Raw genomic sequence first — 21,751 nt, 5'->3', positions numbered from 1 at the left:
TGCCAATTACCCACCAGGTGTTTTTTTTAGCATTACATAACTTTACCAGCCTTTTGCCCCATCCCAACTTTTTCGGAATGTGTTGTTGGCATCAAATTCAAAATGGGCATATATTTTTCAAAAAACAATAAAAATTTCTCAGTTCCAACATTTAATATGTTGCCTTTGTACTATTTTCAATGCAATATATGGTTTAAATGATTTGCACATCATTTGCATTTTGTGTTCATTTACATTTTGCACATCTTCCCAACTTGGGGAAATGAAGTTGTACATTAGAATATAAAATACAGCACTAAAGTCAGACCTTTGTCATTTTGGTAGTTGGCTTGTTAATGGGGCTATTTGATTAAAGCTAGGTGTGCTGGGTAATTATGGCAGAAGTAACTGGCTCCAGGCTAATATTAACAACTTTGTTTTATTCTGATAACTATCAGCCAAGTGTGATTTCATTTGAATGCCTTGTTAAATGAAGTGTGTGTATGTCTGAATGGGGATCACTTTTTTATTTGCCAGTACTTGTCAAGTACCGGAATTTCTCTTGGCACATTCAATCCTGCATTTTTCAGAACATAATAGAGCATAACAGCACATGTATATGACAGACCACAGATATTATGCTACAAATTATGCTGTTTAGTTTAGCTGTTATTTAGCATTTAATAGTTTGCAGTTTTTGTTTAGCATTTAGCAGTTTAGTGCTAAATATCCGTAAATGCACATAGACATACTTTGCACCTCACTGCCCTCTCTCATCTGGACAAAAAGAACATGTATATGAGAATGCTGTTTATGGACTATAGCTCAGCATTCAACACCATCAGGCCCTCAAGGCTCGACATGAAGCTTCTGGATCTGAACAGTACTCTGTGCAGCTGTATCCTGGACTTCATGACAGGCTGACGCTAGGTGGTAAGGATGGGCAACATCACCTCCTCCTTACTGACCATTAACACCAGAGCTCCTCAGGGCTGTGTGCACCACTGTCTTTTACTGCCTGTACACCCACAGCTGTTCAGCTAGACACAGCTCTAATGTCATCATAAAATTTGCAGATGACACCACAATTGTGGGCCTGATCTCCAATGACAGCGAGGAGGCCTACGGAGAGGAGGTCAGCTTTCTGACACACTGGTGCCAGGAGAACAACCTCTCTCTCAATGTTGACAAGACCAAGGGGCTGATAGTGGACTTCAGGAAACGAGAGAGTGCACACCCCCATCACCATCAATGGAGCTGCTGTAGAGAGTTTCAGAATCATGAAAAGTGCTTTCACAGTCATTGCTCCTGCTATCTAATCTTGGTAAATAGATTTTTTAAAATATTCTTGTATCTCAACAAATAGCTTAGATGATGTGCTGTTATTATATATTATGTTATTTTATTTTCATTCTGATGAATTCTGTCACATATCTAGTCAGGTTCACAGAGCCAGATAACTTACAGCTGTCATGGCTGAAGAAACTAAATCCAACATTTATTTAAATGGTAGTACTATTCCATGTAAATGGGTTTTTACTAAATTTGACTCTTTGCTAAATGTACCCTGTGGCACATATTTGCACTTAGCTAGCTAACAGTGTTGATTAATATTGCTAACTACAGTTAAATTAGTCTGTGGTGTTTGGTAGGAATTACAGTTGTTTGAGAAACATGTTTCCAAATCTGGATGGCATTGAACACTTCTCAGTAAAGTGTTGCACAGAAATGGACATTTTACAGTGTTGTTGTTGTTAAATTGTATTGTCTTTGCCAGCACTTTCTAAAAACAGGAGGCAGCTGTGCTGAGCATACATTTTAAAATGGACAGAAATGTTTTCTTGAAGTCATATGAGTGGCATCATTATTTGGAACAGTTCATTTTGATAGCCTGAAGGCTTTAGTTTGACTTTCATCTTTGTCAGAAAAAATCGGGAAGATATTTTCATATTGCTGCTGTTGGAAGAAAACCTTGTTTCTCCATTTTTGTCATTTTTCAGTTTTTGACATTTGAAAATGCCTGTTGTCCTTTACATTGTTTGCAAATTTCATGGAGAATGGACAAAAAGAAACCTTTACATTGCCTTTACCTTTTCCAGTAATTTGTATAATTAAGACTGCTTAAGGCTTGGACCTAAGAGGACTTGATTTTTTGGGTTTTGCTTCTTGACTCTAGACTCGACAAAGGTGGTCTTGACTACAGAAATGTAGTATGTATAATATAGTAGTGTGTGGTTTTGGACACAGCCATATTTACTGTGTTTGTCCAGTAGGAATGGGATTTTCTACAGGCCCACAATAAAATATTACAATACTTGAGCATATTCTATTCTATTCTGTTCTATTCTATTCTATGAGAGCAATTCAGTTCTGTTGTTGTGATTTTTAAAGATTTGATATTTGAGTATTATACACATTGCAATATTTCTCACTTCAATTGTTTCACTGACGCAAAACAGAACAGTGAGGTAGACAAATCAAAATTCTGCACACGTTTGTTTTTACTGTTTTGTGTGTGTACACGTGCATGTGTTGACTGGCTCATGACCCTGTTTAGTCCAAACATGTCTGTAGGTGCAGACAGGCTTAATTGCGGTTATGGGTAGTTTGTGGTCAGGGAAGGTGAAGGTTTCTTTTTGGGAATTTCTATTCACAGCACATTACGTTCAGCTTGGGTTCTGTTCAACTATCTAGTACCAACATGCAGTGCTAAGCTGAGTTCTGGGAAATACTGGTATTTTTTTTTTTTCTGAATAAAGTTAATGAACTGCTCCCTCAGTACTGCTACTGTGCTACAAGACCTTTTTTTACAGACTTTTCCCCCTGTTTTCCTCTCAAAAAAAAAGTCACACCAAATGAAAGCTTTGTTACTGATTATGGTTACAGTGCTGTTTCAAAGATGTAAAGTTTACGGGACAATCTGAATTTTAAAAACTAAAAAGCATGTCACTTGTCAAAAAGAACACAGCTATTTTATAAACATTATATTAAAGATATAATGCTTATTATCCATCAGCAAAGTATTACTACTAATATCAGTGAAACTGAAAACCAATAGCATGGTATGCCAGCATCACAGTGTGCCAGTATAGATAATATATCACCCAGCAGTAGCTATGCTCGATCCCCTTACACCTTTTTTTCAAAATCTCTTTTTACACTGTCAGACTTTTTAACATTGAGGTCACAGTTAAAAATGTTATGCCCCAGCCACCTGGTTCATGTGTGAAAATATATGAGAGGTTGTGCATTTCTGGCATTGCTTTAGTGTTGGTTCTAGCTGAGATGATGGTCTATTGGTGTGCGAGGGTGGCGTGTGTGTGTGTGTGTGTGTGTGTGTGTTAGTAATGTCTAGTAAGAAATGTTTTCCCTAAAAACCATGAGTGATGATGTTCATAGATGGTGAAGTCTGAGCTTTTCTTGCATCTTGAATCACTGACTCACATGGAAAAGAGTTTGTGCAACACAGATGAGTGCATGTGTGTATGTATGTGTGTATACTTATGTATATGTGTATATACTTGGTGTCTTGATGCAGACCAGATTTCCTCCCCTCACACGCACATACAAAAAACAATTTAGTAGCTAGTAAAGTAAAGGTGTAACAATATGCAGCGTTTACAATATAAGTATTTTTGCATCATAATATAATGCATTTTGAATACAGAATTAGAAAATATAAACGTTGTATATTACATGTTGCACGTGTGTGTTTGGCAAACGTGTTATCATGGCTCATCATAATAATAAAAGTAAACAAAAAAAAATAATGGACTGTAAGGCTACAAGTTTCCCCAAAGCATCTTAGTGTTAAGATCATCTTAAATGGTAGAGAGAGTGTTCACTGCCTGATCAGAGTGGAGACTTAGCAGCTGTTGAAATCCTGTGGGTAGAAGTAACTGCTGCATTTTGTGTTTTGTTCTCGCTCCTGTAAATGAGACATTTGATACCTGCATTGAGCAGCATCAGCACTCTGTCACCACTCTGCCCATCTTTACTGTACTCAACTTCTCAACAGGAGGTGAATGCAAGGATGACTTTGCTTGTTCCAGCCTAAGCTTGCTCTCTCCACTCACCATTTCAAATAGCTTGGCTAATCAACAGTCCAAAGTATAAGAAGCTGAAGTTAGCTTCATATTCAAATTTTCTGTTTCACCTTAAATAGTGCAGCAATTACATTCTGCCGCTTCGTTCAAGGTACGCTAACCAAATCAGTTTTTTCCACTTAAGGGAGCTGCACATTGGAGTTGTATGTATGTATTAGGGGTGGGAATCTTTAGGCACCTCACGATTTGAATCGATTACGATTCAGAGGGCTGCGTTGCGATGATAAAAACGATTATTGATGCATCTCGATGCATCTTTTTTTTTCTACACAGGATTTCTATTTTCCTACTGTCTGAGGACTTGGTACTTTTAAAGCAAAGTATTTGTAATGATCCATAATGAATTTACTTCCATTATCTTTTATTAATAAAACAAATGGAAGTTATGTGGCAAGTGAACTGAAAGTCTCTCATTCACTGCTGTTGTTTGGAGCACATGAGACGCTGCTGCCACTCATCTGCGTTAAAATGCGCAGTTACAGTGAAATAAGATCCAGTGGTCCACGCAGCGCAAAACACACATGAGTGAGTGAGAAATCCGACAGGCAGCCTCTGCATTAAAAGCCAGGTTAGATCAGCAGTTACAGCCGTCCTACCGTTTAATTCAGTGACTTTATAACTTCGGTTTTGGTGTCGTTGTAGAGACGGGGGGATCGCTGTGTCAGTAAAGTGTCTTTGAGACGGGACGTGTGCAACAAAGCCCTGTTTCGCAACGACTGAGAACTGGCAGACTGCAGGTCACATAGCAACGATGCGTTACTCGCATTCATAAGCAACGCAGCTGGTTTCCTGGCAAGTTAAATCTGCAACTAGAGACTGTCAGACACTAAACAGGTACGAAGATGAAGTCGCTTCTCTTTCGAATTCTCCCGTTCCACCTTAAATGGTGCCACATTTACATTCGGCACCTCAGTCAGAATTTAAAGTGGAACGGGAAAATTCGAACAAGAAGCTGGAGAATAAGAAGTTACTTCAGCCTCGAAAAACAGTCGAACGCTGAGAGGCATTTTACGAGAAACTGATCGACTTCTGAAGAAAAGTTTTTTGGCAGAGATGGAAGGAAAGCGGCTGTAGTTAAAGCTTAAAGCAGAGCGAAGTATGTCTGCATTTTCGTTTATATTGTTTAGCCTATACTAGAACATCAGCACACACTGACACATACTGGACATAAATGTTGTGGCTGCCAAGGTGGCTTGATTTATGTTGAAAGGACAAAATGGCTCTTCTTAACATTTGGGTTGTGACTCCTGATCTAACCTGGCTTTTAATGCAGAGGCTGCCGGTCAGATTTCTCACTCATCCATGTGTGTTTTTGTTATGTGCCGCCGCAGAGTGTCCGAGCGTTGCACTTCCCCCCCTTCCAAGTTATGCCTTTTGCGTTCCGTCAACAGTACGTTATAAATTAAATATTTAGGAAATCGATTTTTGACATTTGTGAATCGATTCAGAATCGTTCCCGTCCGCATCGCGATGCATCTAAGAATCGTTTTTTTTCCTGCACCCCTAGTATGTATGTATGTATGTATGTATGAATGTATTTTTTTTTTATTTATGTTATGACTTTCAGGAATATTGTGGATAGTGTTAAATAGAACTATTGACACCAATCCTGGTTTTATAGGATAATATATAAACAGGCATTTGATTCACTGTGTGTATCATCTCACAACCCCTATATCGAAAACCAAAAAATGAACAGGCATATTGTGACACACCTAATAGCTAGCATTATGGTAGCTAGCTAACATAAGATGTTCACATTCCATTCCACATTAGGCTGTTTTCCAACTAATATTGCACATTGCGCTGTCATTTTGTTTATGCATCCACACATTACTCTTATTGTTGGTTTGGTTTAGTATATTTTATTCTATTATTTATCTCTACTTTCTTTTTGTATTTCTGTGAATAGTGTACGGCAATACTTTGCATCTGTTCATTTTGCTCTTGTTTGTGCTTTACTGTGCTTTGTACTGCTGCAATGGAGAATTTCCCTCTGTGATTAATAAAGTGATCTATCTATCCATGCTATTATAATATAATAATTATTCCTACCATGGGCCGTTAGATGGGACCAGAAATTACATTTTAATTTGTCTCATTTATCAAATATTTTAATATCAGAATTTTAAATGTAAATAAATAAAAATAAAAAATACACTGTTAAGAAAATAAGTAGGATGCATACTGGTTCAGTAAACCCCATCTATATTAATGTAATTTCTACTAAATTCACAATGGGGCACCCTGCATAAATTATTAGGCGTCCCCAAAAGTACACAGTGTATACAAGAGATTCCTAATGGACATTAGGTAGCTAATTTTTGCTATAGAAGCTAACAAAATCTTTTTTCTGTATGACTACAGCTAAGAGTATTGTTAGCACCAGCTAATATTAGCTAACTCAGTTAGCCTAAGGCCACATCGCAAATGGGAAGGGATGAGGTCCACAAATGCTGGCTTTTGAAAAGTGGAGAAACATATACCCTTGAAAAGCAAAGTATTTAAAAATCCCATATAGGTTGTAGTATGAGGCCACAATCTTTATATGTACGTGTTCACATGGTCAAGCCTCTCTGATGAACAAGAATGATGACGAAAAGGAGGTGAAAAGAGATGGGAAGAGAGAATAAAGTTGTGAAGAGAACAGAGAGAGAGATGTGATATATGTACACAAAGTCAAAATGTGTAGAATATTTTAAGATAAAATGGTTTATGCATGTTTATTGTTCTCAGTAAGCATAGCAGGGAGTAAGATGAGGAGAGAGAGAGAAAGAGTGTGTTTATGTGTGTGCACATGTGCGTGACGGTGAACGCGTGTGTAGGGTGTGTTTTTCTAGGTAGGTGCCTGTATATTGTGGATACCTGTAATGCTAGGGCGTGTTGATGAAATGGAATTCAATTACTGTGTGTGTGTGTATGGTGCACTATGTTTATCTGTCCAAACGTGACTGAACCTGAATTCACCTGCATAGCGGCAGCGCATTTTGTTCATGCACACATCGCTGGTGCACTGATGTTGGAATCTGCAGTAGTGCGCTGCAGGGGGCCTTTGAAGCTCAGCCATGCTTCATGGTCTTCTAAAGCCCCCTGCATAATCGGCAGCCGCTCCAGCTTAAATACTGTGTTCAATAATCGTGAGATCTCCTAGCAGGCATTCTGAGGTTTTTGTGTGCATGTGTGAAAGTGGGATGTCTCTTTGGGTCTTTTTTTGTGTGTGTGTGTGTGTGTGTGTGTGTGTGTGTGTGTGTGTGTGTGTGTGTGCGTGTTTGCTTTTGCACATTTTCAGGACAAAATGTCATAACTTAAAAGGAAAAAGAGAAAAAATAGGGGTAAGTCTTTTTAACAAAGTTTGATGTTTGATTTTCTTAAGTTAAAATTGGGGTCAGATTTAAGATTAGGCTTAATTCTAGGCTTCTTACATATACACTGACCAGCCACTTCATTAAGCCTTGTGTCTACACTGTTTGTCCATTTAATCAGCTCCACTTACTATATAGGTGCACTTTGTAGTTCACCTATTAGAGACTGTAGTCAATCTCTTTCTGTGCGTCATTTGTTAGCCCCCTTTGACACTGTTCTTCAATGGTCAGGACCCCCACAGGACCACCACAGAGCAGGTATTATTCGGTGATGTATCATTCTCAGCATTGCAGTGACACTGCCATGTTAGTGGTATGTTGGTATAGCATTGGTATAAGTTGATGAGACACAGCAGTGCTGCTGAAGTTTTTAAACACTGTGTCCACTTACTGTCCATGCTAGTAGATGTACTACCCTTGTTGGAGTCCTGAGAATGATCCACAACTCAAATAATAGCTACTCAGTGGTGGTCCTATGGGGGTCCTGTCCACTGAAGAACAGGATGAAATAGGGTTAATAATGTATACAGAGAAACAGATGGACTACCATCTGTAATTGTAGAACAACAAAGTGCACCTATATAGTAATTAGAGCTAATAAAATAGTAAATCAGTGTATAGTCATGCAAAAGTTTGGGCGCATTGATCAAATTGTGTTTTTTATTACATTTTAGAGCACAGTTCTGCACATTTGAAAGAACAATTAGTGTTCATTTGCTGAACTTCACATATTGAGGAAAAAAAATACAACATAAAATGTGGCATGTAAAAAACACTGTGAAACATTAAATATTTTTTCCCCCCAATATGTTAAACAAAGCAAAGAAACAGAAACTGCACTGAAAATTGCACTGAATATTTATGTTTGTTCCTTGTAGAAGAACTTACTTTCACTTAGAACAACAACCAAATACGTAATCTGAACAGTTGTGTTCAAATTTTTGCATATTTTTTGTTACTTATATGTAATACATATGGGATATAAGTCTGATCACATGGCCACATTATATAAAACCAAACCTGTATTTATGTCTGTGTATGTGGGTAAGTAAAATAGCAGATGTTGTATTGGTTGCCTCAGGTTTTCTAATGGATGTATGTAGGCCTGTTCCAACAGTAGCATTATCATTTCAATCTGTGAGTTCAGCCATAACCAAAGACCTTGATGATCATTCTTTTGAAGTCCCCATCTCCTGATTACCAAACCACTTTGACATGCCAATCGAAAAACGTCTTGAAGATTGAGATCTTTGGGAGTGGAAAACAAATTTGTAATGCATCAGGTAATTCTGAAGCAGTTACCAACTTGTCGACATGCATGTGTCCACTCAGATGGAAGAGTGCTTTTGTGATGGAAGTCAGACAAACTGCATTTCCTGACATTACATTTAGAGTAGGTAGAGTAAGTGTTCAGTGATTCAGATTCTACCAAGACAATAAGTTTTAGAAATGTTTTCCTTAAAGTTGAAAGTTGAACTTTGACCTCTATGAAGTTGCTGCACTTACCTCCCCTCCACATAAGTACTAATTGACTGTATATACAGTGAGTTGCCAGTTTCATTTGTTCACCTACCTTGTATTTACACTCATATCAGAGTCTCCACTAGGAGAGTTCGGTTCTGGTCAAGGTTGGGTAGGCAGCAATTTCATGATGCAATACATGTCATGTTTCTATTCAGAGGTGGGAACTTGAGTTACAAACTCAACTTGAACTCAAGATTTTAGACTTGTGAAACTTTAGCCTGAGAAACAAACGCGAGTAAAACTAATCAAATTAGGACCACCAATCCTAAGATGGTAATGAATAAAACCTTTCGGTTCCAACCTTACCTATGTGAGTTTGCCTGTCAGTTTTGCTATGGTCATCCTCAATCAGTTATGCAGAGCAGTTCTCTTGCTGCAGGTTCAGATTCAATACAGCTTGAAGTAACAAGCCTTTCATTACAGAAAAACTTTGTCTAATGCACAGCATAAAAAGCTACATGCTGTAAATGTGCTGTTTAAAGGAAAGAAGCAAAATCTCTTGAAACAGCTGGCTTACAAGCTGTTGAAAGAACTCAAAATTTTGAGGCAACAATGCATATTTGAGTTGCTTTAGTAGTCTCCCTTACTAATAATCATTTGTTTTGATAAGTTAGATTCGTTTGCTTGTCCCACATTAGGGCTGGCAATAAAATTGAGCTTTTTCAGAAAAAAAGCATACACTTTTTTATTCATTATTTTTTATTTTATTATTTAGAATGGCTTCCAGTCTAATAGTGTTAGAGTGGTTTGCTTATGTAGCATTAGGTATCTTGCTTAGGGATGCTTATTGGTATGATGTGCTCGACTAGGCAGAGAATCAGACCCCAGCCTGCTGGGTGGAGGACAGAGGTACAATCTATTATGCTATACAAACAAGTATTTAACAAAGAAATTCACTTGTTACAGTGTACTGGGTAACTCTGCTGCCCTCCACCCAAACTGAACCAAGAGTCCTTGGAAATGACTCTTAATGCTATGTTAGTTACCTCAGGAACATGGTTAGACTGTAAGTCATTCTGGATGATGGTGTCTTCCAACAGATGTAAATGTAATATAGGCCTTTTCCCCTTTAAAAAATGTTTTATTGGCAGCCTGATTTTGGATGAACAAATAAATCTAAGCTTGTGAAACAAATGAACCTTATTAAGGGTGACTAAATCTGCTGTTGAGAAAACTCAAAATATTAGTGCATCATGTTGCCTTGAAATGTTGAGTTCTCTCAACAGTTTCTTTTCTACGGTGTACAATACAGTGCTGCAGTGCAATGCAGCACAGTCCCTAGCTCTCACAACGAGACTAAACTAAAATTTTCTACTAAATACTGGAGATTTGAGTTCAACTCACACCCCAGAGGCTTGAGCATAGTCTCACACCCGACTCATCATAGGAGTCACACAAAGCAATTTGAGAACATCTCTGGCTGGATGTTATGCATATTTCAGACTCATATTGCAGAGTGCTTTTTGTCTAAATGTATTTTGAATATATTTACATATGTTTATTCTTGCTTATATGTTTGATTTTCATTACTACATCTTAACTATATTTGGGGTGGGGAACATAATCACCAAATTATGCTGGTGTCTGGACTCCCACCCTTGATTTAGATGATATTTTTACAGGAGTTACTATAAGGACAATATGATAATAATAACCAGTTTACAGGGTAAAAATAACCCAACATTTTAGTCAGTGTGAACCAAAATATGTGCTGAACGGTCAGCCTAGCTTGCCTGGTTAACCTGTTTTACTGAGTTAGATAAACCCAGCCATGATTACGTTGATTTCAGCACAGCACTTTTTAGCAGTCATCAGATGATGATAAGCGTAATACAGTCTTTGTCTCATTGATATCCTGTCTGTGTACCATTTTCTCTTTTTCCTCTTCTTCTTCTTTTTCTTACTGTTTTCTACCTCCTCTTTTTGTCTCTGTATTCTCCTCAGTCTGTCATTTCTGGTCTTTATCATTCTTTTTCTCCTTATTCTTCTTTGTCATCTTTAGTTTCTTTCTCTTCCTTTATGTACCTTTCTCTTTTTTTCTCTACCTCCTCTACTTTGTATCTGTCTTCTTTTTGTTCTGCTTCTTTCTTCTCAACTCTGTCTATATTTTGTCCTTCCCTGCTCTGCTTGTCTTCAAACTCTTTTCTCTCTCATGCTTTTCATGTCCTTCCTTCTCTTTTCTTTCTTTGTCTTTCTTTATTCTTCGCATCCTCCTCCTCTGTCGTCTTCTCTATATGTCTGCGATTTTGTTGTCCCATCCTACTCTTTGTCTTCACCTCACTCTTTATAACTCTTTATTTTTGCATCCTCTGTTTTGTCTCTGCTGTTGTGTGCAGGCTGAAACAACTGCAGATCAATTAGAACTGATAGCATGCAAACACACACACGCAGATTCTCACAAACACTCAAATGCACACTCACAGAAAGGTCAAACAAGCAAATGCATGCTTGTCAAAATCGTATGCACAAATGTATATGAAGAAATATCTCACACCATACATATAAATGGAATGAATAATACAAATTTTGAACATTCTTTGCTTCGGTGCTGTGATGAAACAGATTTATTTGTTTGCATTCTTTCCTCCCAGACTCGTGAAGGGGTGCATGTGTGTTCATGTTGTGAGTGTTCGCGAATGTGTTTGGACTGTAAACTGAGTAAGTCTACGAATGTCTCTTTATTCTTACTTGGAAAGAGGGTATTTCTTTCCTCAGAGGTATAAGCAATATTCAAAACTGTGACTCTTTAATCTTATTTACATTCCTTGTACCTCGTGTTTTTGTAATCGGTATAATATTTTCTTCATGAGAAATGACTCTTCCCTTTAATATAATTTTGAACTCAATACTCTACGTGGCTTCGTTAAACCCAAATTTGCCCCTTGAGATTAAGCAGTTACATAATAAAACTAGAGCTGCAAAATACAAATATTTTGAAATTCGATTATTAATGTGAAGCTTAAATGTGAAGTGCTGTAACAATTTTTGCAACAACAAAAGTTCACCTGGTTAAACATTTTAACATGCTACTTCACCAGATGAGCTATTTTTTAATAGGTTTCACGATGAGTGGATGCTGTTTTTAAAGTGAAAACTGTGTTTACAAAATGAGATGTATTTTAAGTGAACATTAATTAACCAGTTGTACATAGTTAGCCTTGCTAATATACGTAATGTTCTGAGAGGACAAGCTGCTGAGTGTTTAATATTTTGTTGAAGCAGCCAGCTAAATACTTCTACTTAAAAGAAACCAATACAGTTTTCATTCCAACTGATAAATCACTTACAGTGCAAACTGCATATCCTCGGGGGAGTAGGTAAGCTTGTTAGACCACTGGCATGGAGAGACAGCTACCATTTACTCGCCATTCAGCTGCTTCAAAGTATTTTCTTTTCCGGCAGTTGAAGATAATGTTGTGCTTCCAAGGAAATCTAAGTCAGACTTGCATATGTTGTATGTGACTATTTTATTCTTCATGAAAAAAATCTTCTCAGCCTTTGCTTCTTTTTTTAACTTTCAGCCATAATTGTTCTTTTTCTTTCACTGTCTGCTTACACAAGTGGATTGCTGCCCTCTTTAAATCTTGTTAACTCACCGTAGGTTGAACGTCACTTACTCCATTTCTTAATTGTAAACTTTATTGATAACATTAACGTCTGAGTTATCGATATGACAGATAGTCAGTGATGGTCTGTGAAAAACACACAGCAGCACCTTAAACATATTTTTAATGTTTATTTTGCTATACGTACTGTAAAGTCATTCAAGGTTTTAGATACCAAAAAATGGGGGCTGTGCTATAACATATTGCGATGATAATAAAATAGGATTAATCATGCAGCCCCAGCATGTTTTTGAAACCCTGAGCAGGACCCACCCATTTTGCTGGGTTAGATAAACGTTTGGATTATGACCCTTTTAATCTGCACTATTTGTGGAAATTTGAGGAAACGACACAAATCTGTCCTGTACAAATCAGCAAAGCAAATCCCACACATGACATTACATCAACGTTTAGTGTTCTGTATGGTCAAAATAAAAACGAAAGTTCCTTCTGAAAATGGTCAAGCAACATCCTTTTTCTACGGTGTCTCTGTCACACAAGCCCTCTTTCTCTTACTCCCTTCCCTTCTCTCTGCCCCCCCCCCTCTCTCTCTCACACTGCCAGTATTGCATGCATTGGAAAACCCAAACAACCGATTTGAACAGAACAGTCTATGAATGTACATTTTAGGCTCTGATGGCTCACACAGATGTTTTTATTCATCAGAACGGCATACACATGAACGCGTGCTCAGACAAAGGTGGATTCTGTTACATAGAGAAAAATGGGGTGAATCGTCACTGCAGCACTGATCTCTGATAATCTTCAAGTCTGTTGTGTCTGACCCAGTTCGAGGCTATCTGAGATAACACAGTCACACGGCTTGAACCAAGACAGCCATGTGCTCTCTTGGCCCCTAGCACTAGACACCTCTGTTGAAGCTGTTTGACTGATAGAGGCTCCAGTCACTGATAATTTTGTGGAAGCAAATAACACTGTCCTTACATAGTCCTATAAAGTCTTGAAATGTAAGATCTTATTTGTACTATTAGAGGTAGTCAGTTCTAAGACGATGCTGAAAGATCAGTTTGGAAAGAGTGCTGTGTTTATAAATAGTCCACTAACAACAAAATATCCAGACCAAATTAGCAGTACTATAGCGAAATATCACTACTGACATGAAAATGTGGCCCATATTTTAATGTTCAAATGTAAGGCTTCCAGTATCTATTATATTAGTAATCAAGTACTGATTATATATATTTTGACAATTAACTTATATATATTTTTTTTTAAAAAAGGCCAAGCAGTAAAAATGGATTTAAGTGAACAAATTCAAGCTATGCAGCACATACAAGGAAGGCTTTAAAAATGATGCTATCAAAACACACAGTGGAAAAATACACATATATGTGAGTGTTTCCATCAGGTTCTTTTTATTACTGTAGGACAGACCAGCAGGAGAAGTTTAAATAGGCAAATTGCCAAATGGTCATTGAGAAGGTAAATTTTAGGCTTTTTTTTAGCTGAGTATTCATTTTTAATTGAGTAATCATGATAGTTTTATTAAAAATGTGTTTTCAAATTGGGAGCATGCACTTGAATCTGTATAAAATGAAGTGGGGGCTGAGTGGTGTTGTGTCTGCTGGGGAAGAGCTGGCTCTAGTGCGGGTAGGATAAATAGAGGTGGGAAACCTATTATGAAACTCAAGGCTTTGTTTTTCTTTGTTTAAGAGGTCATTGTGTGTGTGTGTGTGTGTGTAATTTTGTTTGGGTTTCTTTTTGCATTTATACAAATCTTTTTTCCAAACAGACGTTAAAAATCCTAAGCCCTAGTTGGACAGGATTAGTTTTTCATGGGGAGGGGACCATAAGATGCAGGCCTTCTGTAATGTTTATGACCAGTTCGCACAAGATGAGAAATCTCCATGTAAATTAGATGGGAGTGGCTACTCAATTTACGTACTGCTTTCACTCCAGAAAAGAGTAGAAAACATGTCAAAACATTTAATTTAGCCATTATTTAGTTTAACCTAACCTTTGGTCTTTCTGTGTTCTTGCCATTAGCTTGAAAATTCACAGTCAACAGTCAACATTACAGCATAAAATCAAACGTGATTGTCAATCAAATCTGTCATTTTAACATTCTAAGTTGTACATGTGAGGTAGGACGGTAACATTACATAGCTTGATTTTAGTCATCACAAGTAGTTTAGACCACAAGTAATGTTCTTCAAGTGCCTCTGTATTTAAGAATGAATATGAATATGATAGTATTTTTACTGACAAGTCAATTCGCATGGGATTAATATAACCTGAGATTATTTTTTATGCCTCGTTCTATAGAAGGTAAGAGGCACCAGAATCTTTACTGACCTAGGAGCGTGCAGTCAGTAAAGATTACTGATATGGTAGAGAAATGACACTACCCCTCCTCCTCACATAAAACTAATCCCATTCATATAGGGCTCTCAATTACTAAATTTCAGATGAAAAATCTCCCTTATCTAATGATTTAGCCCAGTAGAGTAAATATGTTTGTTGTTTTCGTTTTCACAGGGATGTTTGTGTGGTGGGAAATCCAGATGCTACTGTGAAGGAGTCAAAGGTGACAAGGTACGTATTGTATCTCATGCTCATTCAAATAATGCAGTGACCATACTGTGTTGCTAAAGAGTTGAGGAGTTACTTAACCACTGCATTGAATCATGATGAAGTGTCAAACTGCCCCAACACAATCTGAGAAATTCACACGTTTGTTCCCACTGAGGTCTCTATGGACCTGTTTACACCTTGCATTAACATGCATGGATTACATTAGGATTTCACTTGACAGCATAAAAAGCCAGGATACAATGTGAGTGGATTATGTGATTCAAATCACTCAAAACATATTCAGAGGTTGTCAGAGACGGATCTTGACCGCATTTAACACAGGTGTAAATATATGCAATTAAGTAAGTGGAAAAATGCGTCTGCCGAACGCTGACTATCAGGTCAGAGACTAAGCAACAAAAGAACAGATGAAGAATACGCTGAAGTTAACCTCAAACAAGTGGCTTCACGCACTCTGGGCCGACGAAAGCGTCCAGGCCAAGGTTGTCCATTCGTATCATTACAGGGAAAGGAAAAGTAAAAAACAAAGTAAAATGGAAACGATGCATGTCTTTATATACATTTTACACGGGGAAAGTACAGTCAGATCTCATCTGGTCAAACTGGTGACGCATGTTAGTCAAAAGTATAAACAGAATCTGGCAAAAGTTTCAGATGCGATCTGTTCAAACAAATGTATATGTAAAGAGGCTCTATAAGCTTTAGCTAAGAAGACTACAACTTCCACAGTGCAGTGCGGCAGCCAGCCAGGGGCCTGTTTACCCATGAGTGTCCAGATGCTGCAAAAAGAGCACTGCGAGTTTAAATTTAGCCTAGATAATTATGTACTATTCACAAAAACAGCGACTTTTTGTGCTGTGTCTGAGTAGAACATTTTAAAGAAACCAACAGCAAGGACTCTCGCCTGCATTTGTTTACCAAAGGAACATCTAACTTTGCTGTGGTTACTGGCAATTCAAAACAAAAACACCCACATCAAACAAAACAGATAATCAAATATGAGGTATGCAATCAACATTTCAATCCAGAGGATTATGAACGTCACCTGTGAGTCAGAGTTGTCCACCAAGTTGCAAAATGAAAGAAACTGCTCTTCAATCAGTTGTTTTTGAAGTGGGAAAGATTCTGTGATATATAAAGGCTTCCCTATCAGCATCTCAAATACTTGAATAAATTATACATTTAAGTCTGAGGTGGCTGCTGCTTTTCTGCTAACTGTTGCAGCATAAAGACTAATTGCCCTTGTTACTTAGGTATTTTTGATTATCCCTATTTATGTTATGGGGATTCGCAGCTTTAGAAAAAACGGTTTGCATGTTATAAGAGATAAGAGATGTTAGAATAAATGTAGCCTAGTTAGACTTGCTGATTGCACCCTTGTCTTTGATGACGTTTTGTAGATCTGTATTCTGACTCCAGCATGTTTAGTCAGAGTTCTGTATGCATCCAGAAATCTGTTATTGTCAACATACTGTTCTTCAGGAATTCTGTAGGGGGCAGCATGCGTGGTGGCTAGTTTGTTTACAATCTGTGAGGATGTGAATGCTCTGTCTGTCTGTCTGTCTGTCTGTCTGTCTGTCTGTCTGTCTGCCTCCCTGAAAGATCATTTAGCATTTGGAAGGCAGGTTACCATTTTTTGAAAATGTCTTTATCTTGAAATCCATTACTATTTGAATATTCTCATTGAAATATTCTGGTAAATTAAATTACAATTGCATGGAATTAAATGTCTGTGTATCACAGTCAAAGCAGTAATAATATACCTTTTTTGATATCTGCTTCTTGATGATTGGATTGTCAATGTGAATGTGACCAATCGGGCTGGCGATGCAATACGTGATCCATGTGCCAAAATCAAAGGCATTGCTTTGCTGTTTTTTTATTGCTCATTAGCATCAGCTTATGTAATATAATTACATGCAGCAGCAGAGTAATAGAAACAGACTATGAAATAGAAACAGACTATGCTGACATTACAGTGCTGATGAAGCATAAAAGCATGCTCTGATGTTAAATTCCCTCATTTGGTTCGGACCATCACAAAAATGTGTTCCCACCAGGAGTGAACAGAGTCAGGGTTCACTTAAGTGCACCGAGACCTGTGTTTTTTGCCAGACCACGGTTTGTTTCGTGGTCACACCAGAGTACGGGTGGTGTGTTCACGCCTGTCAAAATGAACTGAACTAAAGATAGACCCACAAACAGGGTAGGTGTGAAAGCGCCCTTTAGTGTGCTTGTAAACACGCTCCGTGCTTCAAGACCAAAAAACACCTTTTTTTTTAGATGTGACCTTTTACGTATGATGAGTGGGATTGTTGTTTAAAGACATATTTACTGACATTTTGTTATCACCAATTTCCCTTTTGATTTAACCTACGTCTCCATAGAACCATTAACAGCACCAGGTACTCACAGCTTTCTTTAAAATTACACAGAAAATGTAGACAGCACGTATCACATAGTCTAACATCAACATATTTGTGCTATTAAAAGCATTCTAGTGTCACCAGATACATGGGACTGGTTAACGTGAAGTTTAGCTGGCTGTTACTGTGCAAAGAGTTTTCGGATCTAACTTGCTCACTACATTTGTATTAAAACTGGTTTTCTTTACACCGTGCATATCAGACTCCAGTCCTCAAAACTTCAGCACACTGCCTCACTAACACACCTGATTTAGCTCATCCGCTAATTAACAAGGCCTTCATGAACTAAATTCAGAGCATCAGACTGTAAATGTTATCCTCTGCATCACTTTGGCCTGGAAGGTCCCCAGTTTGACATGCCAACTTTACAGTGTACACAATATTTTCTGAACACTGTTTGGCACTAGTCAGTATTAATGCAATACTAATTGTTTTATCAAATGATTCTGTTGCAATTAACAAGGTTGATTAAATCAAATTAAATAAAAATTAAACTACTGCTTTAATTGCTTAATTTATTTTTCAAATATCACCGTATTTGTTGCAAAACTCTAAACTATCACAATGTGACTTTTTCTGAATATCAGTCAGCCTAGTGAATCCTGCTGCCATTTACAGTAGGTAGAGTTTTTTTCTATTTTGTACAGTGGGTGGCTTTTTTGGGGAGTGGGGGGCAATTTCTAGTAGCCAAAGTTATGTAGGGAACGCTGGGCATGCATAACAAAAAGCCTTTGACGTTGTCAGATCCAAATGATGTGTTGGTTTTAGTCTGTGACCAATGCCAAATGAAACAGCTGCCCTCTAGTGTCTGTGTGAACAACAGGCTGCAAAGTAAAGAAAAAGGCAGTGAGAATGTGAAACTTACCAAAATATTAATAGTAGTAGCCTGCTGCCCTCTACTGGTGGATGCAAAAGATACAGTCTACATGTTGCTAATATGGTTTAATGTGCCATGGAATAGATTTAAGCATAAACTGATACAGCCATTGACTCAAGCCCCAGTAGACTGTGTAAGTGCTAGTGGGTGGCCTTCTGTCATGTGGCCAAGTTCAGAGTTAACTGTGGGCCACCCAGGTGTCCATAGTTATCTGATCGAGTGTGTCATACACTACTGACATTTGAAGATACACTACACTTAACAGCAATGGTCACACACCTGTAGCTCTGCATGTGTCTGAATGTGCCTCTGTGTATGCTCATGTGCCTTGTACATATGTTTAGCATACTACCTAATGGAACATTCATATCTACAAAGGAAATGTTTCCCCCTCATAAATGTGTTTATGGGAAACGTAACGCACTTGAGCCCACCTCAGGCAACAAGAAACATCTATGGACAGAGTTGGGTCAGAATTCATTTAAAAACTTGTATATGTTACTGACCTGTAAAAACTATTAAATATATTTTCATATATTTAATTATATTTTCAATATATTTTCATGTTTTATATTCTTTATTTTAATAATGCATTTGAAATTATCAAAATTTGATCTTATTACTTTAATAATACATTTGATAATACATTGTACACATTACATTTGTTAATGTTCCAGTTGTTTTCTTTGTTATAGTGTTTTTTTTGCGTAATATAAAAGCCAATAAAAGGGCAGCCGGGTTTTCAAATTAAGTAAAAAATACAAATTTAAGTACATGGAGTGATGAAAACATTAAAATACAATACAACCTCTCTTTCTCTTTTTTTTTTCTCTTAGGGTGTGCCAGGTAGCCCAGGTCCATCAGGACTGCAAGGTGAAATGGGACTTCCAGGAAATGAAGGCGAGCCTGGACAGAGGGGCATCAAGGTCTGTAAAATTAAAAATAGATGTAGAAGTAATACTCATCAGAAATTTCATTTGAGCCAGTATTTTGAATTTGGTAGGAAAACATATGCATTAATAACACACTCTAGAAAATATAACATGTGAAACAGGATTTTATGTCTTTATCAATAAAATGTTGATTTTGCATTTTTATTTTATGAGCCAGTGATCACTGGTTTCATTGGCTGTCTCAGTGGTTGGGACAGGGTGTGTAAACTTTGTGCCATAATGGGGAGTGACTTTTTGTTTGTCAAATGAGTGAGAGTGTTTATTCCAGAGGGGCGGGATGTTTTCTTGATCTGATGCAGCAGCAAACAGCAAATCCTAGCAGCCTGCAGAAACAAATGCTTTCTGCAAAAAGGGAAAAACAGCAAAATGGCAGAGACATCACTCATCACCATTAAGTAAAACAGTTTACAGTAAAACTAGTAGTTTGGACACCTGACTAAGGCAGTACTAACACCCCTTTTGTCAGAGATCACAGCTTGCGAATACGCTTTGATTCTTTCTGAACCTGTTTTATGAATTTTTCACCTCTGTCTTGCCGACAGCTAATAGTTGTCTGATATTCTTGGGCCATCTTGCGTTGATTGCATGGTTAAGGTCTACCCACAGATTTTCAATGATTTTCAAGTCAGGTGACTGTGAGGACCATTCCAAAAGCTTCAGGTTGCATTTCTTGAAGTACTTTATGGTGGAGTTTGATGTATCATTGGATCATTGTCCTGTTGTAGTAGCCAGCCTCTTTTCAGCTTGCTTTGTCACTGCTTGCCACCAAAGCATAATAGACCTACTCACATGCTTAACAGTTGGCAAGGTGTTCTTTTCATCATTCACTGCTGCTTTTTTTCTCTAAACATATTTTTGGTGGCCAAAGAGTTTACTTCATCAGTTCACAGCACCTGTTCCCAAAATGCCTCTGGCTTATCTAGTTTTGCATACTTCAGACATCTACTTTTATGGAAGCGTATTAATAGCAAAATAAAAATGTAATATGTAAAATGTCAGTGTATTGGTATGTTTAAAATAAATATTCCGCTCATATATAAAAGTTTTGGCTCAAAATTAAAATTCAAAATAAGTTTTACCATTTTTTTCAATTTTGCCATTTATTATGATTAATGCGCTAGTATTGACATTCCATGTATAAACTAGCATTGGCGTTCCATTTACACAGACATTTTTGACACCTTTTAACTGCCGTTATTGAAATTAATCCAGAACTGCATAACAATGCCTCATCTAATTATACAATAATGGTGTCAAAATCATAATTGGAATGTAATTTACTTTATACTTATTTGCACTCTTTAATAATGCACTTGAAATTTCATTAGCAAAGAGAACTGCAGGCTAAGAGGATGGCAAAATTCAGATGTGAAAAAGGAAACACGCCACTCCTCAATTACATTTTCTTGCATACTGAACTTATTCTGTGGCAAGAAGTCTTTGAAAATGCTTTTGACCTGATTTCATTTTCATAGACTTGACAATCTGTCAGTAATCTCGTCAGGGTGGGGCAAACAGCACACTCAAAAAAGGCTTTATCTGAAAACATGGCAGCCGAAGAATTTATGGCTATTCTTATGTTAGCAGATGCGATGAAGCAGAGAAATATATCCACTTATGATGATTACTGTTTCATACATGGCCTGATGAGAAAGCGTTTAATCAAATGCCAAATTCTCTGGTTTATCACTCTGGTTGATAAAATAAAGCTGAACTATTCACGTCCAATTCACTAGCTTCTTTTTCTAATATTCATTTCATATTAAACGGTGCGGCAGTTACATTCTGGTGCCTAAATGTGGCCAAATGTTACAGCAACAACATTTAGGTGGATTGGAACACTTGAATAAAAAACAAATTTCAGCCTTGTTTCATAAACTGAGAATGGTGGCTGAAAGGCTTTATAACCAGAGGAGCAGGGAGGCCCATCATACAGATTTCAGTTGGTAATATGTAGGGATATCTTGTACAAAGTCAGCATCGGATGTTGGTATATTACTCTGCCATCACCTCACCTGATAATACACTTTGTGAATTGTGGAAGGCCACAGAACTGAGGTAGCTAAAAGCCATTTGTAATGCTAGCTAATGTTACATTACCAAACAAGGCCCCAGTTTGCAGTTTTTACCAGCTGGCTAACATGAACCAGCTCACTATGTCAGGTTGGGATATCTAGGAAAATAAAATTGCAATTAGGCCAAATGCATTTTCAAAGGCATTTTGCTACAGTTACATTTGATTTTTGCCATCTTTTTAGCTTGGTGTTATCTTTGTAATACAGTTTCAAATGCATTATTAGAGAATGCAAATGCATATAAGGTACATTACATTTTAATTATAATTTTGATTGTATTGATTGTAC

General features: G+C 37.4%; 1 protein-coding gene across 1 annotated transcript in view; it reads left to right on the top strand.

The window, feature by feature from the left end:
* col4a3 (collagen, type IV, alpha 3) overlaps nt 1-21,751 on the top strand; it is a 92,438-nt gene that overhangs the window by 16,334 nt on the left and 54,353 nt on the right. Inside the window, exons 2-3 of the mRNA XM_036556678.1 lie at nt 15,076-15,132; nt 19,272-19,361. Coding sequence (XP_036412571.1) covers nt 15,076-15,132; nt 19,272-19,361 — 147 coding nt within the window. The remainder of the gene's footprint in view (nt 1-15,075; nt 15,133-19,271; nt 19,362-21,751) is intronic.

Source organism: Colossoma macropomum, unplaced genomic scaffold (genome assembly GCF_904425465.1).
Source record: "Colossoma macropomum unplaced genomic scaffold, Colossoma_macropomum, whole genome shotgun sequence".
In the NCBI taxonomy this organism is placed as follows: Eukaryota; Metazoa; Chordata; class Actinopteri; order Characiformes; family Serrasalmidae; genus Colossoma; species Colossoma macropomum.
The sequence above is the reverse complement of the archived record's forward strand: the minus strand, read 5'-3'. Positions and strand labels throughout refer to the sequence as shown.